The sequence below is a fragment of the Astatotilapia calliptera genome, chromosome 20, assembly GCF_964374335.1.
Source record: "Astatotilapia calliptera chromosome 20, fAstCal68.1, whole genome shotgun sequence".
NCBI classification, from domain to species: Eukaryota; Metazoa; Chordata; class Actinopteri; order Cichliformes; family Cichlidae; genus Astatotilapia; species Astatotilapia calliptera.
Window position 1 is genome coordinate 36,210,640 of NC_137441.1, and position 20,506 is coordinate 36,231,145.

At 41.0% G+C, this 20,506-nt stretch overlaps 1 protein-coding gene across 2 annotated transcripts; it reads left to right on the forward strand.

Annotated features, from left to right (window-relative positions):
- The first annotated feature begins 588 nt into the window (after nt 1-588).
- LOC113012962 (rho-related GTP-binding protein RhoA-D) lies at nt 589-20,455 on the forward strand. 2 transcript variants are annotated; one of them, XM_026153436.2, is made up of 5 exons: nt 589-747; nt 14,750-14,905; nt 17,405-17,525; nt 18,537-18,667; nt 18,784-20,455. In XM_026153436.2, exons 2-5 carry the CDS (start codon nt 14,750-14,752, stop codon nt 18,955-18,957), a joined length of 582 nt encoding a protein of 193 aa, XP_026009221.1. In that variant the 5' UTR covers nt 589-747; the 3' UTR covers nt 18,958-20,455. The 2 variants fall into 2 exon arrangements, with proteins under 2 accessions (XP_026009221.1, XP_080151490.1); XM_080295364.1 differs by having other exon boundaries at nt 712-907.
- The last annotated feature ends 51 nt before the right edge of the window (nt 20,456-20,506 follow it).

The following is a 20,506-nucleotide window of genomic DNA, read 5'->3' on the forward strand; positions in this document are numbered from 1 at the left end:
CGACTTTACACACACACAACACAGACATCACATGGGGATACAGGTCGGAGATCGGTAGCGTTACAGAAAAAACACTGAAATATACACTACAATGGGAAAGTTCAAGAGGAAAAAAAGAGACCTCTGCTTATGCTGGGCTCCTGGGAGGACAGCATGAGGACAGGAAACATTCGCGCTACCATTCCAGCGCGGGCTCAGACCCGCCGAGTTCCCAGGAGGGAACAAGCATCGAAGGCGTTTGGAAAGGGAGGGGGGATGAGTGTGTGCATATCAGTGTATATGTATGTGTGTGCGTGTTTGTTTGTTTGTTTGTTTGTTTGTTTTGCCACCCATAAGTCAAAATTTCAAGTCATTAATTCAAAGTTTCTACCTTAAGACTCCAAATTTCAATTTGCTCTTCCCATTCGTCTTATTTTCTCAGAACCTTGAGTTAGACAGTCGATTTTGTGACAAATTTGTGATAATTATACATAATTATGATAGTTATAGCTTGCTTTTGTTTTTCAAGTGGCGAAAACAAGCTTGTTGACAAAATAGCAGGTAGTCGAAACACTCCTGAACCTGAAACCAAAAGAACTTTGAGTCTCCGAGCGGTCTTTGAATGCACCTGAGAGGGAGGGTCTAGTCAGTTATCTGTAGGCTGCTTCTCGGCCGTTCACTCTGATTACGGCTCCTCAGGAAAAAGGGCGACCACAGGAGGGGAAACACGGAGCTCTTCGCTACTTTGAGAGGATACGTCTGAGAGAGGTAAGGAAATAAATGCTTCTATACTTACGCTTACTCGGCTGGAGCTCCGAGAGCCGTGTAGAGTGAATAAAGCGCTTGAGACTAAAAGGAAAAGTAGTTAAGAAGCACCGCTTCGAGTGGAGAGATAACCTTAGTCATTTAAGATTCCAGCAGCACCTCGGTGAGTTGAAACCTGTTACTTGTTTAGAAGTTTTCCAGCAGTCTTTAAGGTTATTATTGTTCGTTTATTCGTATTATTATGTTTAAAATGGGGCAAAGGAGAAGGACACACGGAGGGCACACCTGTTTGTTTTTCTCCAACCATATCCTAAAGAAGATGTTGTTGTTGCCTTTCTACCCACTCGATACTTGCGCAATTGAACTAAATGGACTTTAACTGTGGAGCCTTAGAGCCCGTCTTTAATTGCTGTGAGAAAGTTCTTTCTGTTTGAGAACCTGTTTGTCCAGTAAGCTGGAACAAAATGTTTTTTTGTTTTTTCTTTATTTCTTTTAGGCAGGAATACTCGGAAAGCTCAATTATTCGAATACATGATACCGACTGTGTGGCTTTTAAAAATGTAATTATTAATATTTGGTGACAGAAGTCTGTCCTTTTCACCTGAACTAAAATAAAAAACCCCAAAAGACTACATTGTCTGTCCCGAGGAAATTCCTCTCTGGCAGTCACCACACCCTTGTTGTGCTGCTCGGCTTCTGTAGCGCAGACCCTCACATCTCAACAGCGACTTGTTCCCTTGTCTTGGCATGTTCACCATAACAAAACTGCACTGCCGGTATTTGGGTCTGCGCCAGAGTCAAATCTGCAAAACTCTGCTATTCTTCAACTCAGCTGCTCCCATCTTTCGAGGCTGACGCGCACACTCAGGATGTTGCACGTGAAGAGTCCTCGAAAACGGGTCTTCTCGGTTTGTCCACTGCGCGCGCGTGTGTGATTGCAACGTCAATATTTTTGTGGAAGAATGATGATATATATATATATATATATATATATATATATATATATATATATATATATATATATATATATATATATATATATATATATATATATATATATATATATATATATATATATATATATGCATTTTTTTTGTAGCAGAACTGCTGACCCAGCAGGTAGTGGACAGAAGTGAAAGTGTTGCCCAGTGTAACAAGCAAAACAAAATCAGTGCAGGGAAATGTAAAGGAAATCCCCGATCTGAGGTATTAAAGGATGTGGCCGTGTGATGAGATGTAATCCACAATGTTAGGGCTGAGAAAGTAGGGATATTGTTGTAGACCATGGAGTGGATATACTATTGAATGCACACGGGAAAGAGTACACACACACACGCACTCAGAATCCATACAGATATTATGAAGTTAAAACATAGCATTAATTAATGCATTGCAAGGTTTTCCGATAATGCGCTGGATAAACATGATAACCCAGATTACACATATTTCTTACTGTTTATATTGCATCATTAATCACAGCAAAGATTCCACAAAGAGTTTAAGCAGTGTAAATATAATAACCAGCTACAAAGGCAGTAAAGGCATCCTTAGCGGTATTTTCATTACTGATTAAGCTGAGAGTTATTTTCTTGATTAATCGTTTGGTCTGTAAAATGTTGCATGCAAAGAGCCATGTTGATGCTTATTGTTTTTGCTTGAATGAGGATGATAAATCAAACTTAGCTGCTAATTAATTTTCTGTCGATCGACTGGTTACCCAATCCACTTATTAATCAGAAGCATAGACAGTGTAAAAGAGGGATATCGCTTCTGGGTTTGAGAAGTGCCTTGAAGTTCATAGTGAGCAGGAGAGACTTTCGGTTGTATAGACATCTATGGGAAATAAGTCCTCGGCTCCCTTCACATGTGACCTCAGTTAGCACTTTTCTTATCTTTATGGTCTTGGTTGCTAGTTTCATTTTATACTGAATAAAAAAATGGGTTGGATAATATGGTCGTTATTAGAGTCGCAAGTGAGGATTAGTCGCAAATCATTAGCCAATGAGAAAATTTCCCATTTCCTCCAGTTGCTCATCAGTTTTGTTTACGGCAGAAAAGCTCGACTTGAGGGGGAGTAAAAAACAAATGGACAACTACACGTCCATTAGGCCTTAACTATTACTGGAACAGGCCTTGTTCTGTGTATAGGATTTAAGTTGTCCTAAAATACTCACAGAGGACTGTATTTCCTATAAAAATAAGACGTTGTCTCCAACTGATGGAACTGCCAAAGATCCATTTATTATTTATTTTTTTTTTAGTATGTGACCTTTTCTCGTCTTTTTCCAGTATTGAGGCCAGACAGACAGCTGAATAGCTTTGTAGGTCATGAAAGCTTTCATGAAAGACTAATGTGGATCAAAAGCTGCATGTATGCCTTTATAGCCAGAGGTCCTTTCACCCTGGTGTTTGCACCTCGTTTTGTTCCTCTTGACATTTGACTGACCCGCTCTGCTGTATTTTTACTTTTCAACGATTGATTGCGGCCACCTAACCTTTAGGAAGCACACTACTAGCACTCGATAAAAACGTAAAACGCAACGATTTAGGAAGTTGGTGCTAAAAAATGGGAGGGTTTGTTTAGATTTGAGTGCTGAGATTTGATCTTTTTTCCTTTCTATGGGGAGTTCGAAGGTTGTTAAAACCATAGGTGTTTATCAGCTGATGTGCTTATAGATCTTCAAAGTATTAGAATGGACCACCTTCCAATAGTAGCGATTTCCAAGAAAGCCAGTCTTCCTGGAAACGGATCAAACTGGAGCTTGTTTTACACGCTGATGAAGCACACATGTTTTTCAGTTTTCTAGTCATTTGTCTGCAATCGACAAGCATGGCTGCATGGAAGATTGCATCCGTTGGATGTGGGGTGTACCACACATGGGCAGCATGCAGACAAAAAAAGAGAAAAAAAAAAGTCTGGGAGTGTTTCCTGTTTGGATCTTGGGGTTTGAGGTTTCAGGAAGCCTTAAAGGGATAATGTAAACATTTTTTTTTCTCCTGACAGACTTCAGAAGTACTGCTCTCTCAGACTCTTGTAGCCTGTTCCATGTTGAGTCAAGATTCCCTTTGGGAAATTGCTTGGATCGACACTGTATTTGCTCCAGCAGAACGTTTGGCTGCTCTTTGGTAAATGCTTTCAGTTGGTGTCACCAGTTATCAGTTCTGATTTCTGCTGGTTTTTCCCCGTCTTTTGTAGTACTGACTGCATTAAAAAAGCCATTTTAAAGAAGTCCTCTTTACACTGCATTGCCAAAAAAATATGGACTAATCTTGAAAATCAATAATGAACATAATTGTTCTTTGCAACCCTCCGTTTATATTCTTTCAATCCTAATAGTTGTGCAATTGGCGCTTCAGTTTTTAGCCTAATTGGACTGCAGCTATTAACTGGATACATCTTTTCAGACAGTGTAAAAACATGTTTTTGATTATTCTTGTCAGCATCTAAAGATCATGCCTTTGTAGTTGGTTTGTAGTTCTTTTCGCCTTCAATTACTTCCAACTGTTGATGGCTAAACCTAATAAGATTTGATGAGCTATTTCAGAGGATTCAGTGCTACATTCGATAAAATGCACTCGCTTCACAGGCTGACAGGACAGATGAGAGACACAGTTGGAGGATTGACTCCATACAGGCTGTGCACATGTGTGTCAGCTTTCGTTTTCAGATTTCATTTGTGCTGCGTGTGTGAATCAGAAAGAAGCAGGGATGCGGCGCCCTAAGGATATGCAACATTAGCTCCCTGATGGTGACATCACACTGCAACACAGAGGGAGAACGCGAGGGATGAGATGAGGGCTGATTGAGAACAAGAGCCTGGAGGAGGATGGGTAGAAAAGAGGAGCTAAAAGAGCAAACAGAGTTAGGAACAGGGTGCAATCAAGTCGGCTCCTTCACCACGCCGAGCTGAGGTGGTGCGTGTCTGTGCATATGCACACTTTATAATCTTGGAAAGCGAAAATGCATTCCTCATTTCTATCCAAGTCCTGATTAGCTATTTTCCCAAGACAGCCCATGACTAATTCAAAGATTTGTTTATTTTATACTCATGGAATATTAATCAAAGGCCTCGTTGCTGCACTTTAATGCTTTCAAGTTTCTCCATATCGTTTGCTGCTGCAGCAACTCGTGTTCTAGTTTTGACCACAGTGCTTCGCTTTCCTCCCTCCAGCTTTCTGACTTTTGTTTGTACTGCAACCAAGAGGCGGGTGAAGGGATGATTCTGTGTGAGATTTCTCTCTTTCGTCCTCTGCTCTCAGCCGAGTTGTGTGCACGGTGATAAATTGGGTTGGGTGAGTCTCAATGGCTCTGTCCTATTTTGGGCTCCAGCTAGGTTCTCTGACTTTAGCTCCTTCCCTGGCCTGGATCTTGAGCAGTCACTTCTGCTCTTAAGTTTGATTCAACCTTGAAAATGTTAGCTTGGCTGACCAGTATATTAGGATATACTCTAGAGATAAACATCTAAGTAGCTTGGAAGGAAAGTGACTCAACGTGAAGACATTTTACCTCTAATACAAGATGCTCCTTCAGTTCAGAACTGAGAGGGGAAAATGTCTTTACAAAACTTAAAGAAGTCCAGTCAGTTTCTTTCCTAGCTCTTACTACCATGACCTGGATGACTGACGAACTACATGGACTCGAGGGATAAAAGTTCTGGGGCTGCCTTCACATTTTACCAAGAGGAAGTACTCATCCTGGAAACCCGTGCCATAAAGTGGCACATGTTTTTGTGCTGATGTTAAGAATGGTTTAGATGGTCTGCCCCTTCACGGCTGAGTTGCTGTTGTTCCTTAACACTTCCACTTTGCAATAAAATCACTCGCAGTCGATCGTGGAATATCAAGGTGGGAAGAATTTTCACAATCTGACTTGTTGAAACAGTGGCATCCTGTTAAACCACTCAAATTTAGTGAGCTCATTATAATGATGTGTTCTTGCAGATTGCATGGCTAGGTGCTTGGTGAATGTGAATGTTGGGTATTACAGGTGGGTTTGTTTTAACAAAGCAATTCATCAAAGCAGATTAATGAAAAAAGAAAATATCCAGTCTGAAATTGCCAGTTGTGATACTGAAAGTGCTTTTAAGACACAGTTCAAAATATCAGCTGTATTTAGACTACCAATAATTTAGACTTTGTTTGTTAGTGCTTTGGTTTATAATCAGTATTTGATTGATAGATTAGTTGATTGGCAAAAAATAATGTAAATGTTTTTTAATGACAATGTTTAAGGAAATTTAAGAAAAATGCTGATCAGCGTTATGCATGGCCCCACTTAGGGATTGGTAATTAATCGACTTTCATTTTCGAGTTGTTGTTTATGAGAACAGGTTAATTGACTTAATTATTATGGTAAATGGCCTGTATTTGTATAGCGCTTTACACAACCAGTCATCCACACATTCACACTGGTGATGGCAGCTACATTGTAGCCACAGCCACCCTGGGGCGCACTGACAGAGGCGAGGCTGCCGGACACTGGCGCCACCGGGCCCTCTGACCACCACCAGTAGGCAACGGGTGAAGTGTCTTGCCCAAGGACACAACGACTGAGACTGTCCAAGCCGGGACTCGAACCGGCAACCTTCTGATTACAAGACAAACTCCCAACTCTTGAGCCACGATCGCCTGGTTTTGGAATGTAGCTGTAGTTTTGTGATGTGCTTTGAATCCTGTTTGTACTTTTCCTTAATCTGTGATTTATAGTACCAAAAATGTTGTTTGTTTGCATATGGGTTTCCACAAAGACAGTGCACAGAAAGATGACTATGCAACTTCACCAGGAATGGGAGAAGCACAAAAACCCTATTAAAGATTAAAAATATATTTAAAAATGTAAAAAATAAAATGATAATAATAATAATAATAATAATAATAATAATAATAATAATAATACAGCTTGAAAAAATGTAGACAGTGGCTGCAGCAGACACTTCTGATTGTTTTTAACTCTTCGTAATGTTATAACGTCACACTTCTCGACAGCTAGTTGACAATCCAATGGCAGCATAAACAGGAGTAGCCACAGACTGGTTGTACCTAGAGCTGGGCGATAGAACGATAACGATATGTATCGCGATATAACTTTTACTCGATAGAGAAATTAAGCTATCGCGATAGACTTCGCCGCTCTTGTCCTCTTTAAAAAAAAAAAAAAAAAAAGGTCAGCCAATCCAAATTAAGTAGCGCAGAGCCGAACCAATCACAGCCGCAGCGTCACGTCGCGTGACTTGTTACGTACAGCACAAGTGCCAAGCCGCACGTGTGTTTGTTTGGGAAGCAGCCAGCGGGTAATGGAGCCAGCACGTAATGGAGGAAATGAGTGTGCCGACTAGAAAAATCAACCGAGCGTGACCGAAGAGAAAACAGATGATGGTTCCAATGCCGGAGAGATTGTCGAACGGAAGAGCCAAAGAAGTTCCGTAGTGTGAAGGTATTTCGGCTATTTCAAGTCTGACAAAAAACAGAGTAGCGTGCACTGTAAATTGTGCCGAAAACAAGTCTGGAAATACAATAAACTGGTGCATGCGTCACACTGTGCGCCACGTTATTGTTTCGGTGAAATGAATTTCTACAATACTGTTACTGTTAATTCTACTCTCTGCAGTGTTTAAATGCTTACATATACACACAGTTACTGTCCGTCCACACTTACGACTCGGTTCTGCTTCTATGCCCCAGCTTTGTTTACTTTTTCCCACCGAGGCTTCTAGACTTCTGATTGGCCAACATTTCTGCACGGTTAGGAATCTAGCGCCACCTGCTGCTTTGGCATGTTCATAGCAGCGTTTTCCTTCATTTCTGCCTTTATGTGTGGACGGGATTATTTTTTAAAACGAAAACGGAAAATCTCCGTTTTCAAAAATACCCGTGTACGTGTGGACGTAGCCTCAGTCTCTGACTGGAAGCGCTAATTCGTCATTCGGCTTTTGTCAGACTAAAGTAACTGTTAAAACTGTTTGAAAAGCTCAGCTATACAACAAGGACAGATTGAGAATTTCCTTTTAGTTCTCAGTTTATTTGATATTGACAAAAGTTAGTCAGTTTTGTCTGTTCTTCTGTAAAACAAACTAAGATTTATTTTTAGAATTAATATTTTGTTTCTAAGTGGAATTGACAATTTAGTCTGTTTCGTTTGTTCTATTTTGAAACTTAAACGCTTTAGCGGCTGCCTTTAGTGTAGTTTACAATATTTGCCTTTATTTATCTGAAAAAGTCTCATGTTCCTTAAGTACATCTACCCTGTTGAACTTATTATGGGAAATAAATATTTAAATAAAAACAAGCTGCTGATTATTTCACATTTTACTTGTGAGCAACGGCACATTTAAATCTTACAAATATAGTTATTTGGCTGATATCGTGATAGATATCGTTATCGCCTGAAATGAAAAAAACATATCGTGATATGAAAAAATCTCATATCGCCCAGCTCTAGTTGTACCACATACTTTGTACACTGTCTCCATCGATGGCATACACTCCCTGCAGGTAGACGGATAGTCCCCGATCACTTTCGCACTGAAACTTAGTTTTGCTGTCTCTGTCATTTTTTACTTCAGCTCACATTAATTTCATGTTTACATTTCAGACATCACACAATTAATTAATCAACCAATTAATCAAGAAAGTAATCCTCAGATTGACTTGAAAAACATCAATGATCCTAGAAAATGTTTGTTTGTTTTCTGGCAGACAGAAAGTCAGCGATGCTGTAGAGGGATGTTGTGTGTTCAGAAGAAAAGGGTGAGGGGTGTTGAAAGTAGGTGAGAGATTCCTCATGGCTTATGTATTCCCACATTTTTACACAGTCAGACAGGGCTGTGTGTGAGCGCTTAGTGACCCGACATTAATCATCGCATGGAATGCACTTTGCAGCTTTGGCCAACCACTGTGTCAGATTGTGAACTGCTAATACCCAGTTAATATTTTTCTTTAACAGCTGTTTGTTCATACATCACCTGGAAGTGTACAGTCAGTTTACAGCTAGCAGGGGTGCGCTGTGCTGCTTCCCATGGAAAAGGAAAATATGGGAGATGAATCTGGTCACACGGAGGACTTGCTGACGAGTAAAATGATGATTTTATGATCAACTAATTCTATATTTTTTCCCACCTTTGGTCAGATGCTGGTAGTCTCTTTAAGTGAAGATGAGAGATTGAGTATTGTCTCCCTACCTCTGAACAACAGGAAGTTCAGACACTCAGATAATTTAAATTTTTCTGTTTGCACTCAGAACAAGTATGTTTCTGCCCTTTTCCTGCTTCTGCGTCAGACCTGATGGAAAATGGGATTGTTGGTACAGATCTTCAGTCATATTCTCAGATCACCCCGGTTTTGCCTGTTTGGGCCTGTGTACTCTCTGGGTCTTCAGTCTGAGCTGTGATCTAGTATTTTGGAAGACATCCGGCAGGCGACACGACTAACAGGAATGTATAAGGCACGATAATCCCTGTGGCATGTTTCTGAGGGGGAGGTGAACGTGTGCATTCCTCACGTCCTCTGCTTGAGGTATTGGTGACACATTAAATGTGATTAATGTATTTTATCTTCAACAGTTTAACTGTCAAGATAACTGCTGTATAGCTTAAACTGTGCAGCCCACATCTCTAAACTTCAGACCTAACGAAGCCTGAAATATAAAACTTATAAGAAACAAAACTGCTGTCTCCGGGTGACTTTTTCCTCAGTATGTTGTCTATACGAACTTGCTGTTGTATTATTAAGTTAACATACATCTTCAAACTTGGAGATATTATTTTTCTGTTGCGCCCACACTGGGCATCTCCTCTAGAGATGCCCAGCAGAGGACGAGGATGGAGAGTGGGGGTGGGGTTGCATAAGTCGGAAGAGTTTATTGAAGTAGAGATGCAAACGCTGCCGCAGTTTTACAAAAGAAACCTTTATGTAACAGCACCAGTCTATGTCGATATAACTGATATTGTCTTAGACTTTACTCTTTCAAAAATCCATTGTAAGAATGCATGCTGACGTGTCATCCAGCACTAATCACTGTCCAGTAAAGTTAAAGCCCTTCGTTGTTTTTTGGCTACATTGGCAGAGTGAATGAATTTGCTCAAATGAATCAGAAGCTGCATATACACAGGTGATGAGCATTACATGGACCTTAAAGTGGTTTATGATGATTTTTGTAATGTGTTTTGTAGAACACAGAAATGTTCGTTGTGGCAAGAATAAAATATCGATGTTCAAATAGTCGTCATTTAAAAGTCGAAGCTCCTCTGGAAACAAAAGCTTTTTTTAAACCCATATCAGCTCTGATGGTGTTGAACTCCGCAGTACCAATTACGCAAAACAGCTGCCTGTTAACAAAAATCAAAATGCAGCTTCACAGTTGCTTCACCCACTCACAGCGCTGTGCTTTTCAACAGCACAGCAGGGTGTTATACAGCAGCTGGCACGCTCGAGACATCAAGAGAAGGAAATTGAAATCCACTGGGCCATCTATGCCTCTTTTCCACTTGCACCTACTCGGCTCTGCTCTACTGTACTCTGTCCTTTTCCATTGCAGTTGAGCACCACATCAATGTGGGTGGGATCATTACAGTAACACGGCCCAAAAAAATCCTGTGATGTCATTTGTATGCAACACAAAACAAACAATGGATGACATGGAGGTGATGGTAACGTCTGCACCTCATCATTGAAGCAGTGTTTGCCTAGTTCCAAAAATGGCAGGTTTGAGACTTGTGAAGGAGTGGTCAATCGGTGGCATGCGGTCTGCTGATGTCTCATTTTCAGCTCGACTCAGCTTAATTGAAACCTGGTCCCAGGTACTACCACCAAATGGAAAACCCCCAAAACAGTGACACTGAGCCAAGCCTGGTAGGTGTTATTGGAAGAGAAGCTGTTTAAAGGTTTGGGTGAGCTGGTCAGAAGATGATTACCATCTTTTGGTGCAGAATGATGAGCTAAATTAATTCCTTCTAAAAGGTTTTTTGCTTTCGCACTGAAAGCTGTGATCAGAAATATCTCTGCTGTCTTTCAGAATGCTTGTTTGCCCTCTTGTTTTGTTGGCTGCCACTGTCTTCAGTTCAATAACTTACAACTTTGCATTGCATTATATTTAGTGTTGTCCTCACTGTTTCACAACAAATAATCTAGCTTTGTAGATTTGGAGCCATTTGGAAGTTGTTGTAATAGATTTATTGATGAGATTCATGCAGTTCATTAAATAATTGAGATTGTGAGCCAAATAAAATAATATAAAACATTAAATCACCCTCCTCTGCTGTACATGATAGCAAATCAAATGAGGTACTATGTGTAGGGTTGTTTGAGTGCCTTGAGTTTGTGATTAGAGGTCAGTCCATACGTCACGAAGAGGAAGATTGTTTTAAATATATTTATTTTTTAGTCTTAGTCCTTCTCCTGGTGTTTCATGACAATTTTTGTGTTTTGTTTTTTTTACCCCCACCACCTGAAGTGAACAAGACTGGCTAATGTGTTACCCCTGCAGATATGAGTCACAACCTGCCAGCGAGGAGAAACGAGGGAGAAAACGGCATCTGTGCTGCTTGTGTGGGAAATGAGAACTTTGTCCTTTGCTACTCCACGCAGGGCAAATATTATGCAAGAACCGCTCGTTCATCCTAAGACACGTGCGAACACGCACGTTGATATGACCTGTTTGAGGCTCGTGTGCTTAGGCCGTCGCTGCATGTGCGCTATGGCTCATCACTCAGGATATGTTGTCATTCTTCTTCAGCTCGGCCTTCGGCTCTGTGCTTGTTCAGCAGTGATCGTAGTAGCACAGAGCTTGCTACAGTGCAGTTATATGAAGAGCGCCTTGACTGGAATTTTCTCAAATATGACCGTAAAGTTTACTTGGACCCAAAGCTTAACAGTTGATGTTTGTGTTTAAGGTGCAAGGCCACTGTGACATCACATGGATCCCATTCTTGTGACACACCCAAGGCACGCTTACTGATTTTTGAACATGGCCTAACATGTCACAATAAAACTGTAGGAGGTTGAGGGTGGGATTTCTTGCAATTGCTTTTTATGAGGTTAATGTTGTGGTTTTATATCATTGTAGTTTGTTAAGTGTTTTAAATGCAGCCACGTGTACATTCAAAGCTACAAGCAGCACAACAAGTAACCTAACATGCTTAACTATGGGAGGCCTTTGTGCAGTGATCAGCATGGACAATGTTACTTACTACTGTAATACAAAATGGTTGTTTGCTCCGTTTCCAGTAAAGCTTATTGAAAATGACCCAGTGGAAGAAACTTGGTGAGGAAGAATGATGGTAAATAACAAAACTGGTGAAGTCCCACAAGCTTCACTTCTTCCTCTCCAGTTGCTCTCATGTTGTTCTTACCAGGAAGTCGCTTAAAGGAGTCTAAAAGATAAACGAGAAAGATGATTGATAATAGCAGAGGCAATGCTTGGCAGTTATTTAAATGTGTAAGGATGACATAAATCACTTTTTAGGGTGAGATGAATTGATCAGAGTTCCTTTTCTTACCTCCTGAAAGAAGCCTCGGTTCACTACTTATCTCTGAGAAGACTCCCCCTGTGGTCAATCTGGTTATTAGTGTTTACTTACTGTTGTATTAGTTCATTGATTTGCTTTTGATCTTGCATAATACATGAGAAAAAATGCAGATGTTATATGTGTGAATATTTTATAACAGTGTATGGTATGAATATTGTATGAAGGTTTTAAGTGAATTGTTTCTATCCGCAATCTAAGGGTAATGGAACACACCGGTATGTAACTCTTATTTAGGGAACGAGCGCTCGTAGTGCCTGCTCCTGTCCTTGTCCTGGCACAGTATGCACACACAGACACATTAATGCAAAGTAAAGGGGCCATTATCCCCAGTAAGCACCATTTGCTGCCACTGTCACAGTGGGGAGCCTGCTCTGAGTGCCACGATCATCAATATGCCGCATTATTTTATCACAGCACAAACTCTGCAGGACTAGCCCCATTTTGTGAAGCTTTCTGGGGCTGTGCTGTAGCTCCAAGTCACGTGTGCATGTGTTTCTGGATGAGTTTGTGTGTCTTCCCTCTGGCAGTGACAGTATGATGTATGGGGGAGCAGCAGCCTGCTATCAGAGAGAACAGGTGGCTCTCTCAAGAGACAAACTGACAACACACTGTCCTGATTTAATGTGTAGAAGAAAAAAGAAGACGGAACGATCGTCTTTATTCTCGTGGTAAAAATTAGTAGCTGTTATTCCCACGAGGGGAGGAGAATGACTGAGGCCCACAACATGATGGAGGCTTGTTCAGGGTCAGTGGTTCATTGTAAGTAGGCTTTCAGAAGCTACTAGAAAATATTAGCTTCAGCTTTTATGAAGGTTTAGAGTCCACGGCGACACGGCGCTCCACCCACAGAACATTTTTAAGGAAACAACTTTTTTTATCTTTATTATTCTATTTTCAATGATATGAGTATTTGATAGGACTTTTGATTAGTGGTGATGAGTCACTGGCTTTTCCACTCAGGCTTTTCCTGGTGGCACTCATGTGAAAGATAATGAGAGGTGTGGCATTTAAGTCTGTGGAAACATCCTGCAACAGGAAGATGGCGGTAAAAGTAAAGAACTTCAACGGAAAGTAATTTGCAGAAATAATCAGCAGAGTATTAATTAACACTCCCAGACGCACACAAACACACACACTCTTGTCGTTAAGCTTTAAAAACCCAGAGGCATTTCAAGATGGCTGCCAAGCGCCCAGACCTGTTTCACAAAGGACTGGGGCGTCATGCCTCTGATACTGGGATGCTGGCATGCCATGTGAAAGCACGCACTGTAGTGGCGTTATGCTGTTTTTGTTTGGTATGAATGAGCAAAGGCAACATAAACGGGTCTTTTTAGCCACACAGACCACCATTTCTGTCTGAAAGAGGCTTAAACGTGTGCTCAGGTGTATTTGTGCTTATTAATCACCACGAGTTTTCATTTCTACCTGTGTGTGCCGTATCCCTCGTTTGGTCATTTGGGAGTAGAGGAAACGAGCCCAGAGATATTCTCACCTTTCAAGTAGCAAAACAGTTGTTTAACAAAACTTCCACCGAGTCCAAAGGTCATCCTGTCAGTTTGGCCTCCTGAGGGAAATGTCTGACTCGTTACTGCTAAACTGTGTTCACCAGGTACTATAAATTATATTTGGTATCGACTAAGTCGAATTCATTCAATTTTTACCAGCAAAAAATAAATAAACAAATCGTGCTGCAGGTCATAAAACAGAAACAATCAGCAGATCTGGTTCTTTATTGGTTCATCATCTCAAGTGACTACTTTAAATAATTGGGAGATATTACTACATCTTTCATCAGTTATTACTTAAAGTGTGTGTGTGTGTGTGTGTGTGTGTGTGTGAGTGTGTGAGAGAGTGTGTGTGTGTGTGTGTGAGAGAGTGTGTGAGAGAGTGAGTGATTGCAGAGGTTTTGATCCTAATCTTGGTCCAGGTAGTTTGAGGCTGGTGGAAGCTGAAGCTGCTGGCAGGCAGCCAGTGTGTTGTCCCATCTCCGGCTGCCTTCCCTCCATTATTGTCAGCCCGTGGGAGATGGCTATTGATCTGTGTGTGTGTGTGTCCCCCTCTTGGTCTCTGACTAGCCACATTTCACTCAAATCTATGCCTTTCAGGGATATGAGAGAAGAGAAATGTGTGCAGCATCGAGGTGTCAGACCAAACCAGTGTGAGCTGTATATCACTTGGCCACAGCGATGTAGAAGTGACATGTTAAAGATCATTATGATTGTGGCACAGAGGTCATGAGTGTACAGCAGCATGTAGACCGCAGGCAAGCTGGCATCAGTATTTTGTGCTGTGCTGTACTCTTTACAACTCTTTATATAAATCCATCTGAGATCACATCCCTGCACATCTGTTCTCCTTTACCTTTGTGTTTGGTGATTTGTGAGACAGTCTGTGGCTCCCTTCCCTGTTTGAAAGCACTTGATTCTCACCAGTTCACTAATCATCACAAACATGTTTACTAATCAAACTGTTGTGTTTTGTAGATGGCTGCAATCAGAAAGAAGCTGGTGATAGTTGGGGATGGTGCGTGTGGAAAAACCTGCCTGCTTATTGTCTTCAGTAAGGACCAGTTCCCAGAGGTCTACGTCCCCACTGTGTTTGAGAACTACATCGCTGACATTGAAGTTGATACCAAACAGGTACGTTGTAGAATATATATGTACTGGAAGTGCTGGGTATACAAGTCTGGCCCAAGTCTTCAGTCAGAAAGACTGCTGCAGTCCAGGAGTCTAGTTCACCGTCTTTAATGAAGCTTCACAGAAGAACTGGTTACAGCAGGGCTTGCCAGGATAAATCCAACTGTGATGCAGCCAGATATGCACTTCTAATTGTGGCAGATGCAGTATAGGTGACTATAAGCATGGTTGTCTGGAAACAGAAACAGGTAATACTATAATTAGCAGGGTCAAAGATAACTAAGCAACAATCAGAACACATCATCTACTCAGACACAGCAATATTTTACAATGTCCACTAGGGGTCGCCGTAAGACCCGAAGTTAGCTAAATAGCGCAAATCTTCCCAGTTGCTAGTACTAAGGCACAAATGTGGCAAGCTAACAGCAGCTAAACTAAACAATAAACAACAGAAAAATCCTTTAACCGCGGGATGTAATCATTGGAGGAGATTCTGGCCACTGGTATTAACTTAGTGCAAATTAATTAAATAATTAAATAAACCTACTAACGTGATATCTGTGTACCGGGGCATAACTTTAGCTTTAACATGCACAAACAACTATAACTATTTTCATACCAGTTAACCTGTCAAAAGTATTAACACTTACAGTTTCATTGACGCACACGGAATCGCACAAACTGCGGGGAATTTGCACATACGTCGTATTTGAAATATCGGTTTTCAGTTTGAAGACTATGAATAATTTAAACTATTGAAATAGAAGTAATAGTTTGACCTTTGTGTATTTGTAACAACTTCACTTAAAGAGGTTCAAGTTTCCATTTGACATTTATTTTTTGTTTGGAAAAGTAATAAAAGCTTCTTCCTTTTTTGTTTTTTGACTCAGTGGCTCTCAGCCATTTATTTGTGATTCTTACAAAATATCAGCATCTATTTGGAGCTCCTTGTCACTGTTTAAGACATTTGTTAGGTTTTAGTATTTCCCCTCCAAGTTTCTCCTGTGGTGCCATTTAAACAGTAGTTAGGTTGTTTCTGAAAAGTAGAATAAATAAGAGTCCAAAAAAACGAGTTTGCAGATTGTTTATCGTGTGCTTTGGGTACTAATGTTCTCTGTGAACCTTCAGTTATTAAATGAAGAAAATGAAAGTATAAGGATATACTTTTGTAATAAAGGAGCAAAGACTGACTACACTGTGTATGTATTGATAATATTAATTGGAGACATTTTATATTAGAGGTATTACTCCTACTCTCACTACTTTTGCTTATATAATATTTACACAAGTGCAGAATCTAAGAGCAAATTTGAGCTGTTTCTTGGAACAGGCAGGTTTATGTGACACTCTTTGACTCTGTTGATTGTGGACCACATCCCATCAAGATTGATGGCAATAAGTGCCTGCTCTGAGAGAATATTTGTGCTATTTCATTGTTATAAAGCTGCAGATCTCCAGCTAGCAACAGGAAATGGATCAGTGCCACCTTCCTGTGCAAGGTCGGGACCCCTCTCCTAATACATCATGACTAATGTCCCGTTTCCTGTTCCTTTTTCCTGTGCTGTAAAATTGGGGATCAGCTGGTTTTTACTTAAGTAGGTTGAATGTGATGGAAGAATTTAAAATGTAACAACTTTATTTGATGCAGTGAAATATTTTATAACACACTGTTTGACCTTATATTACGTTACAGTTAACATTACTAAGAAAAAAAGATATATCTTGGGAACCTGACTCCTGAGAGACATCTACTGGTAATAGAAGCAAAGGGCAGCTGACTGAGGTTCTTCCTGGTGTGAAATAGCTTATTTTACAACAGTTTACGTGTTATATCTCATTAAATATTGAAAATACCCTTCCTGTCGTAGACTGTAAGTGCGGTGTCTGGGCAATCTTGGTAAGAAGCTTGTGAGCCAACAAGAAACATGTGAGATGTAAGAAAAGCCCAGAAGAATTGTTGAGGTACTGTTGCACTCTGGACTACAATCAAGATGTTCTCCAGCTGTGATTAGTAGTAAAAATACTGCAAATGAAATCAGCAGAAGAATAAAATGCATAAATAATGCAGTTTAATCCTCAGTTTAGTTTTGACTTTAAAAAAGCCATAATTTCCTCATGAAGTGACATTTCTAGGCTTGTGTGTACTAAACATTCCTATGTAGTTCCTTGTGGTTGCATTGTAACTAGAGCTACAGCTCATGCTGACCTCTCGCAAATGATTTTTGCAAGCGTTTTCTTTTATCTGGAGCAAGCGAGGCGCTGAGGGATTTCTAACAGCTTGATTAACAGCTGAGATCCTGTGGGAACCACCTCCACCTCTGCAGACTTGCTGTTTAGGCCCGATAGTGGAGGATTGAGTTGTTCTCAGTTATGTTCCTCCCTCTGTCCAATGGGATTTCTTTTGTCTGTAATCTGTTTTTGTATTTTAATGCTAGCAAGTGTGTGCTCTGTGTTGGAGCTGCTTGCTTCATATGTTTTGTTCTTTGTCTTCCTCTCTCTCAGGTGGAGTTGGCATTGTGGGATACAGCAGGTCAGGAAGACTATGACAGATTGAGGCCTCTCTCCTACCCTGACACAGACGTAATCCTCATGTGTTTCTCCATAGACAGTCCCGACAGTTTAGGTAAGGCGGCGGTGAAAGTGTGTTTTAGTTCATTGCTGTGCCCCAGTTAAGATATTTTTCTGAAATCAACAAGCAAAGTCTCCGAGTTCCTGAGACAGTGTTGTATTATTCTTTTGTAAGATTACTTCACAACAAAGGTCACCTGGCAGGGAAATGTTCCAGATTTTATCTGCTCATGGGGCTACATCTTCTTACAAAGGGTTTTCCCACATATTTCATTGGTATCGTAACCTGCTGTTGAAATTCCATCTTCCACTGTCATGGAAAAGTCATGACTTGACTGGTTGAACTGCATTACGATGCATTAATATGTAGGCACACACGAGATTACAGTCGCTCCTCCAATGAACTTGAGGAATGAAGTCTGGGCATCAGCAGACCTTTGTAGCTTTGATTGCTATGGTAGACATGACAGACTGGAGAGGGTTCACCAGGAACATGCAGTTACTATGGATGAGATGCAGGAAACTTTTTGGGCGCAGCTTTTAAATGCAGTTTCCTCTACCACCTCAGCATCTCCTCAAAATCTCAGCAGGGAACTTCTTTTATAGTCCTTAGGTGTTAAGCAAAGCTTAGCAGAGCGTCACGGTCTCTGGGCTTGGTTAGATATGTGGAGCAACCGGTAGTGTGGGATGCTTGTGTTTACTTTTGTTGTGTTGTCAGTCCTTTAACATTGCCATGGCCACAGAGAAGACAAAAGTCACGAAGTACTATAAATGTCTTTTAGAAGAGCGAAAATAAGGGTTGTAACTTAGCATTACAGCCATTCTTTGCTTTCCTCATCCATGCTTTAGGATATTCCTACTCTAACACAAAATGTAATCTCTGTTCAGAGAGAAATCGCTTGTTTTGCCGACTGTGTGTGACACTAGCTCTCAGTGACCTCTTGGTATTTTTTTTTTTGTGCACAGTCACAAGGGAAACTAGTGACTGTCCTTACAGGAGGAAAAAGGTCTGGTGCAAAACTAATGCTCTGATTTTCATATATGGAGTTTTTCTTTATTCTTTTAGAGAACATTCCTGAGAAATGGACACCTGAAGTGAAGCACTTTTGTCCCAATGTCCCAATCATCCTCGTGGGCAACAAGAAGGACCTTAGGAATGATGAACACACACGCAGAGAGCTCGCCAAGATGAAACAGGTCTTGTATTTGGGGGGGTTTTGGTTTTTGTGTTAAAGGAAACACATCCTCTCAGTAGATAAATGTCCACGCACAACCACTGAAATTTTAACTGGCTTTCTATATATGACACCCAGGAACCAGTAAAGCCTGAAGAGGGCAGAGACATGGCCAACCGCATCAGTGCCTTTGGCTACCTGGAGTGTTCAGCCAAGACCAAGGACGGAGTGCGGGACGTGTTTGAGATGGCGACCAGAGCGGCACTGCAGGTGCGCAAGCGTAAGAAGAGGGGTGGCTGCCAGATTCTGTGAACAGCCAGAGTGTTGGCCACAGCACCTGAGGGAGGACTAGCCCCTCCCCGACACACAGAGCAAACCTAGCGAAACCTTAAATCAATGGCTTCCATGGACTTCACAGACGCAGATGTGCCGCCGGCAAATATGAAAGACTGACACACCTGTTTAAAAGCAAAACAAATCAGCCTTCTTTTTTTAAAGCAGCCTCCTCTGCAGCTCACTCTGTTATTGCTTCTTTCCTGTTTGTTCTCTACCAGAACACAAGCTTGTTTGAAGGACCAACCCGCTTACTTTACTTTTATATGTATGTTTGTATTTATGTGCATATACTTTATAAATGTCATGCATTGGGCACTGTGTTATGTTTGTTTACAGAGAAGGGTTTTGTGGACTTTCTCTCACAGCTATGAGCTGCACACAGCTTTACGTCTGCTGTTTTCCTCTGCTTCTCTTCAACCTGTGTGTGCCACTTAGTCTCCTTTTATACATCAGCTTCAGTCCTGATTCCTTTTTTGTCAGACAATTTATTTTAGACCCCGAAAGTTCTATTTCACCAAGTGCTGTGTCAGCAGAGTGCTGTTTTCCACAGCTTTCTCTTCTGACACAAAGGACTAAATTTACAGCCTGTTCACACTTCATTAATCCACTGAAACCTACATAAAGTAATGCAGGAGCGACTGTATGGAGAGGCTTCGGCCTGCACCTCGGTCTCTGTCTTTCTCCATGGCGATGGCTTAAACTGGCACTGCAGACAGTGGTCTATTGTCTTGGACACAATATGTGCAGTCGTGCTCACACTGGCTCTGGCAGACGTCATTACAGCTTCCCCCCGATGAGCCCTGCATCCTGCCTGTACTGTTTGAGGTCCAGTATACAGTCATCTCACAATACTGTGTACTGGACTCACTGTGGATGAATGCACACAATATACAGCCATATTAATATTACATAACATCAGCCTAGTCTGTGTGTAAAAGTAGCTGACAACTAGATTAGCAGCTCAAACATCATTGCGTGGTGTACAGGAGCCCTTAGTCACTGTATGGTCGTTCTTTGAGTTGTGAACAGGCAAAAACCAGAGTAACAGTGATGTCTTTTGGCCCTAAGCTAGAACCGTAAAGATGAAGAGATTTTACACCAATGTGACAAAACTGTAAAACAGAATTTGAATTAAAAAAAAAACATATTGGGGAATGAAACGCCAGAGTTTACGCATGTGTCTCCTTCAGAGCCAAAATAAAGAAGTACAGGGCAAAGGCTGTATGCACTCCTGCTCAGAAAGAGCCCAGACCAAATTGTTTGTGTATTACATCGTACAAATATTCATCTTGCCACAATAACAAAAGCAAGACATTCTTCCACTTGGAGTGGGCGTGGGCTAATGTCTGGCCAGTGGCTCTGTCTTAAATGTCACAACGAAATTTGAGAAAAGGTTGATTGAAGCTGCTTTACAAACAGGAGCAGGAAGTTTTGAATGTCTGAAACATGTTAATAAAGTATTTTTGAAATACTACTTTGGTTTGGTTTTGGAGATGGTTTTAATACATTTACATCTCAATAACGG

Excerpts from the sequence above, each read along its gene's own strand:
- LOC113012962 (XM_026153436.2), top strand. The coding sequence starts at position 14,750 with ATGGCTGCAATCAGAAAGAAGCTGGTGATAGTTGGGGATGGTGCGTGT. Across the intron at positions 14,906-17,404 it reads TTGAAGTTGATACCAAACAG|GTGGAGTTGGCATTGTGGGA; the intron begins GTACGTTGTAGA and ends CCTCTCTCTCAG. Across the intron at positions 18,668-18,783 it reads AGCTCGCCAAGATGAAACAG|GAACCAGTAAAGCCTGAAGA; the intron begins GTCTTGTATTTG and ends TATGACACCCAG.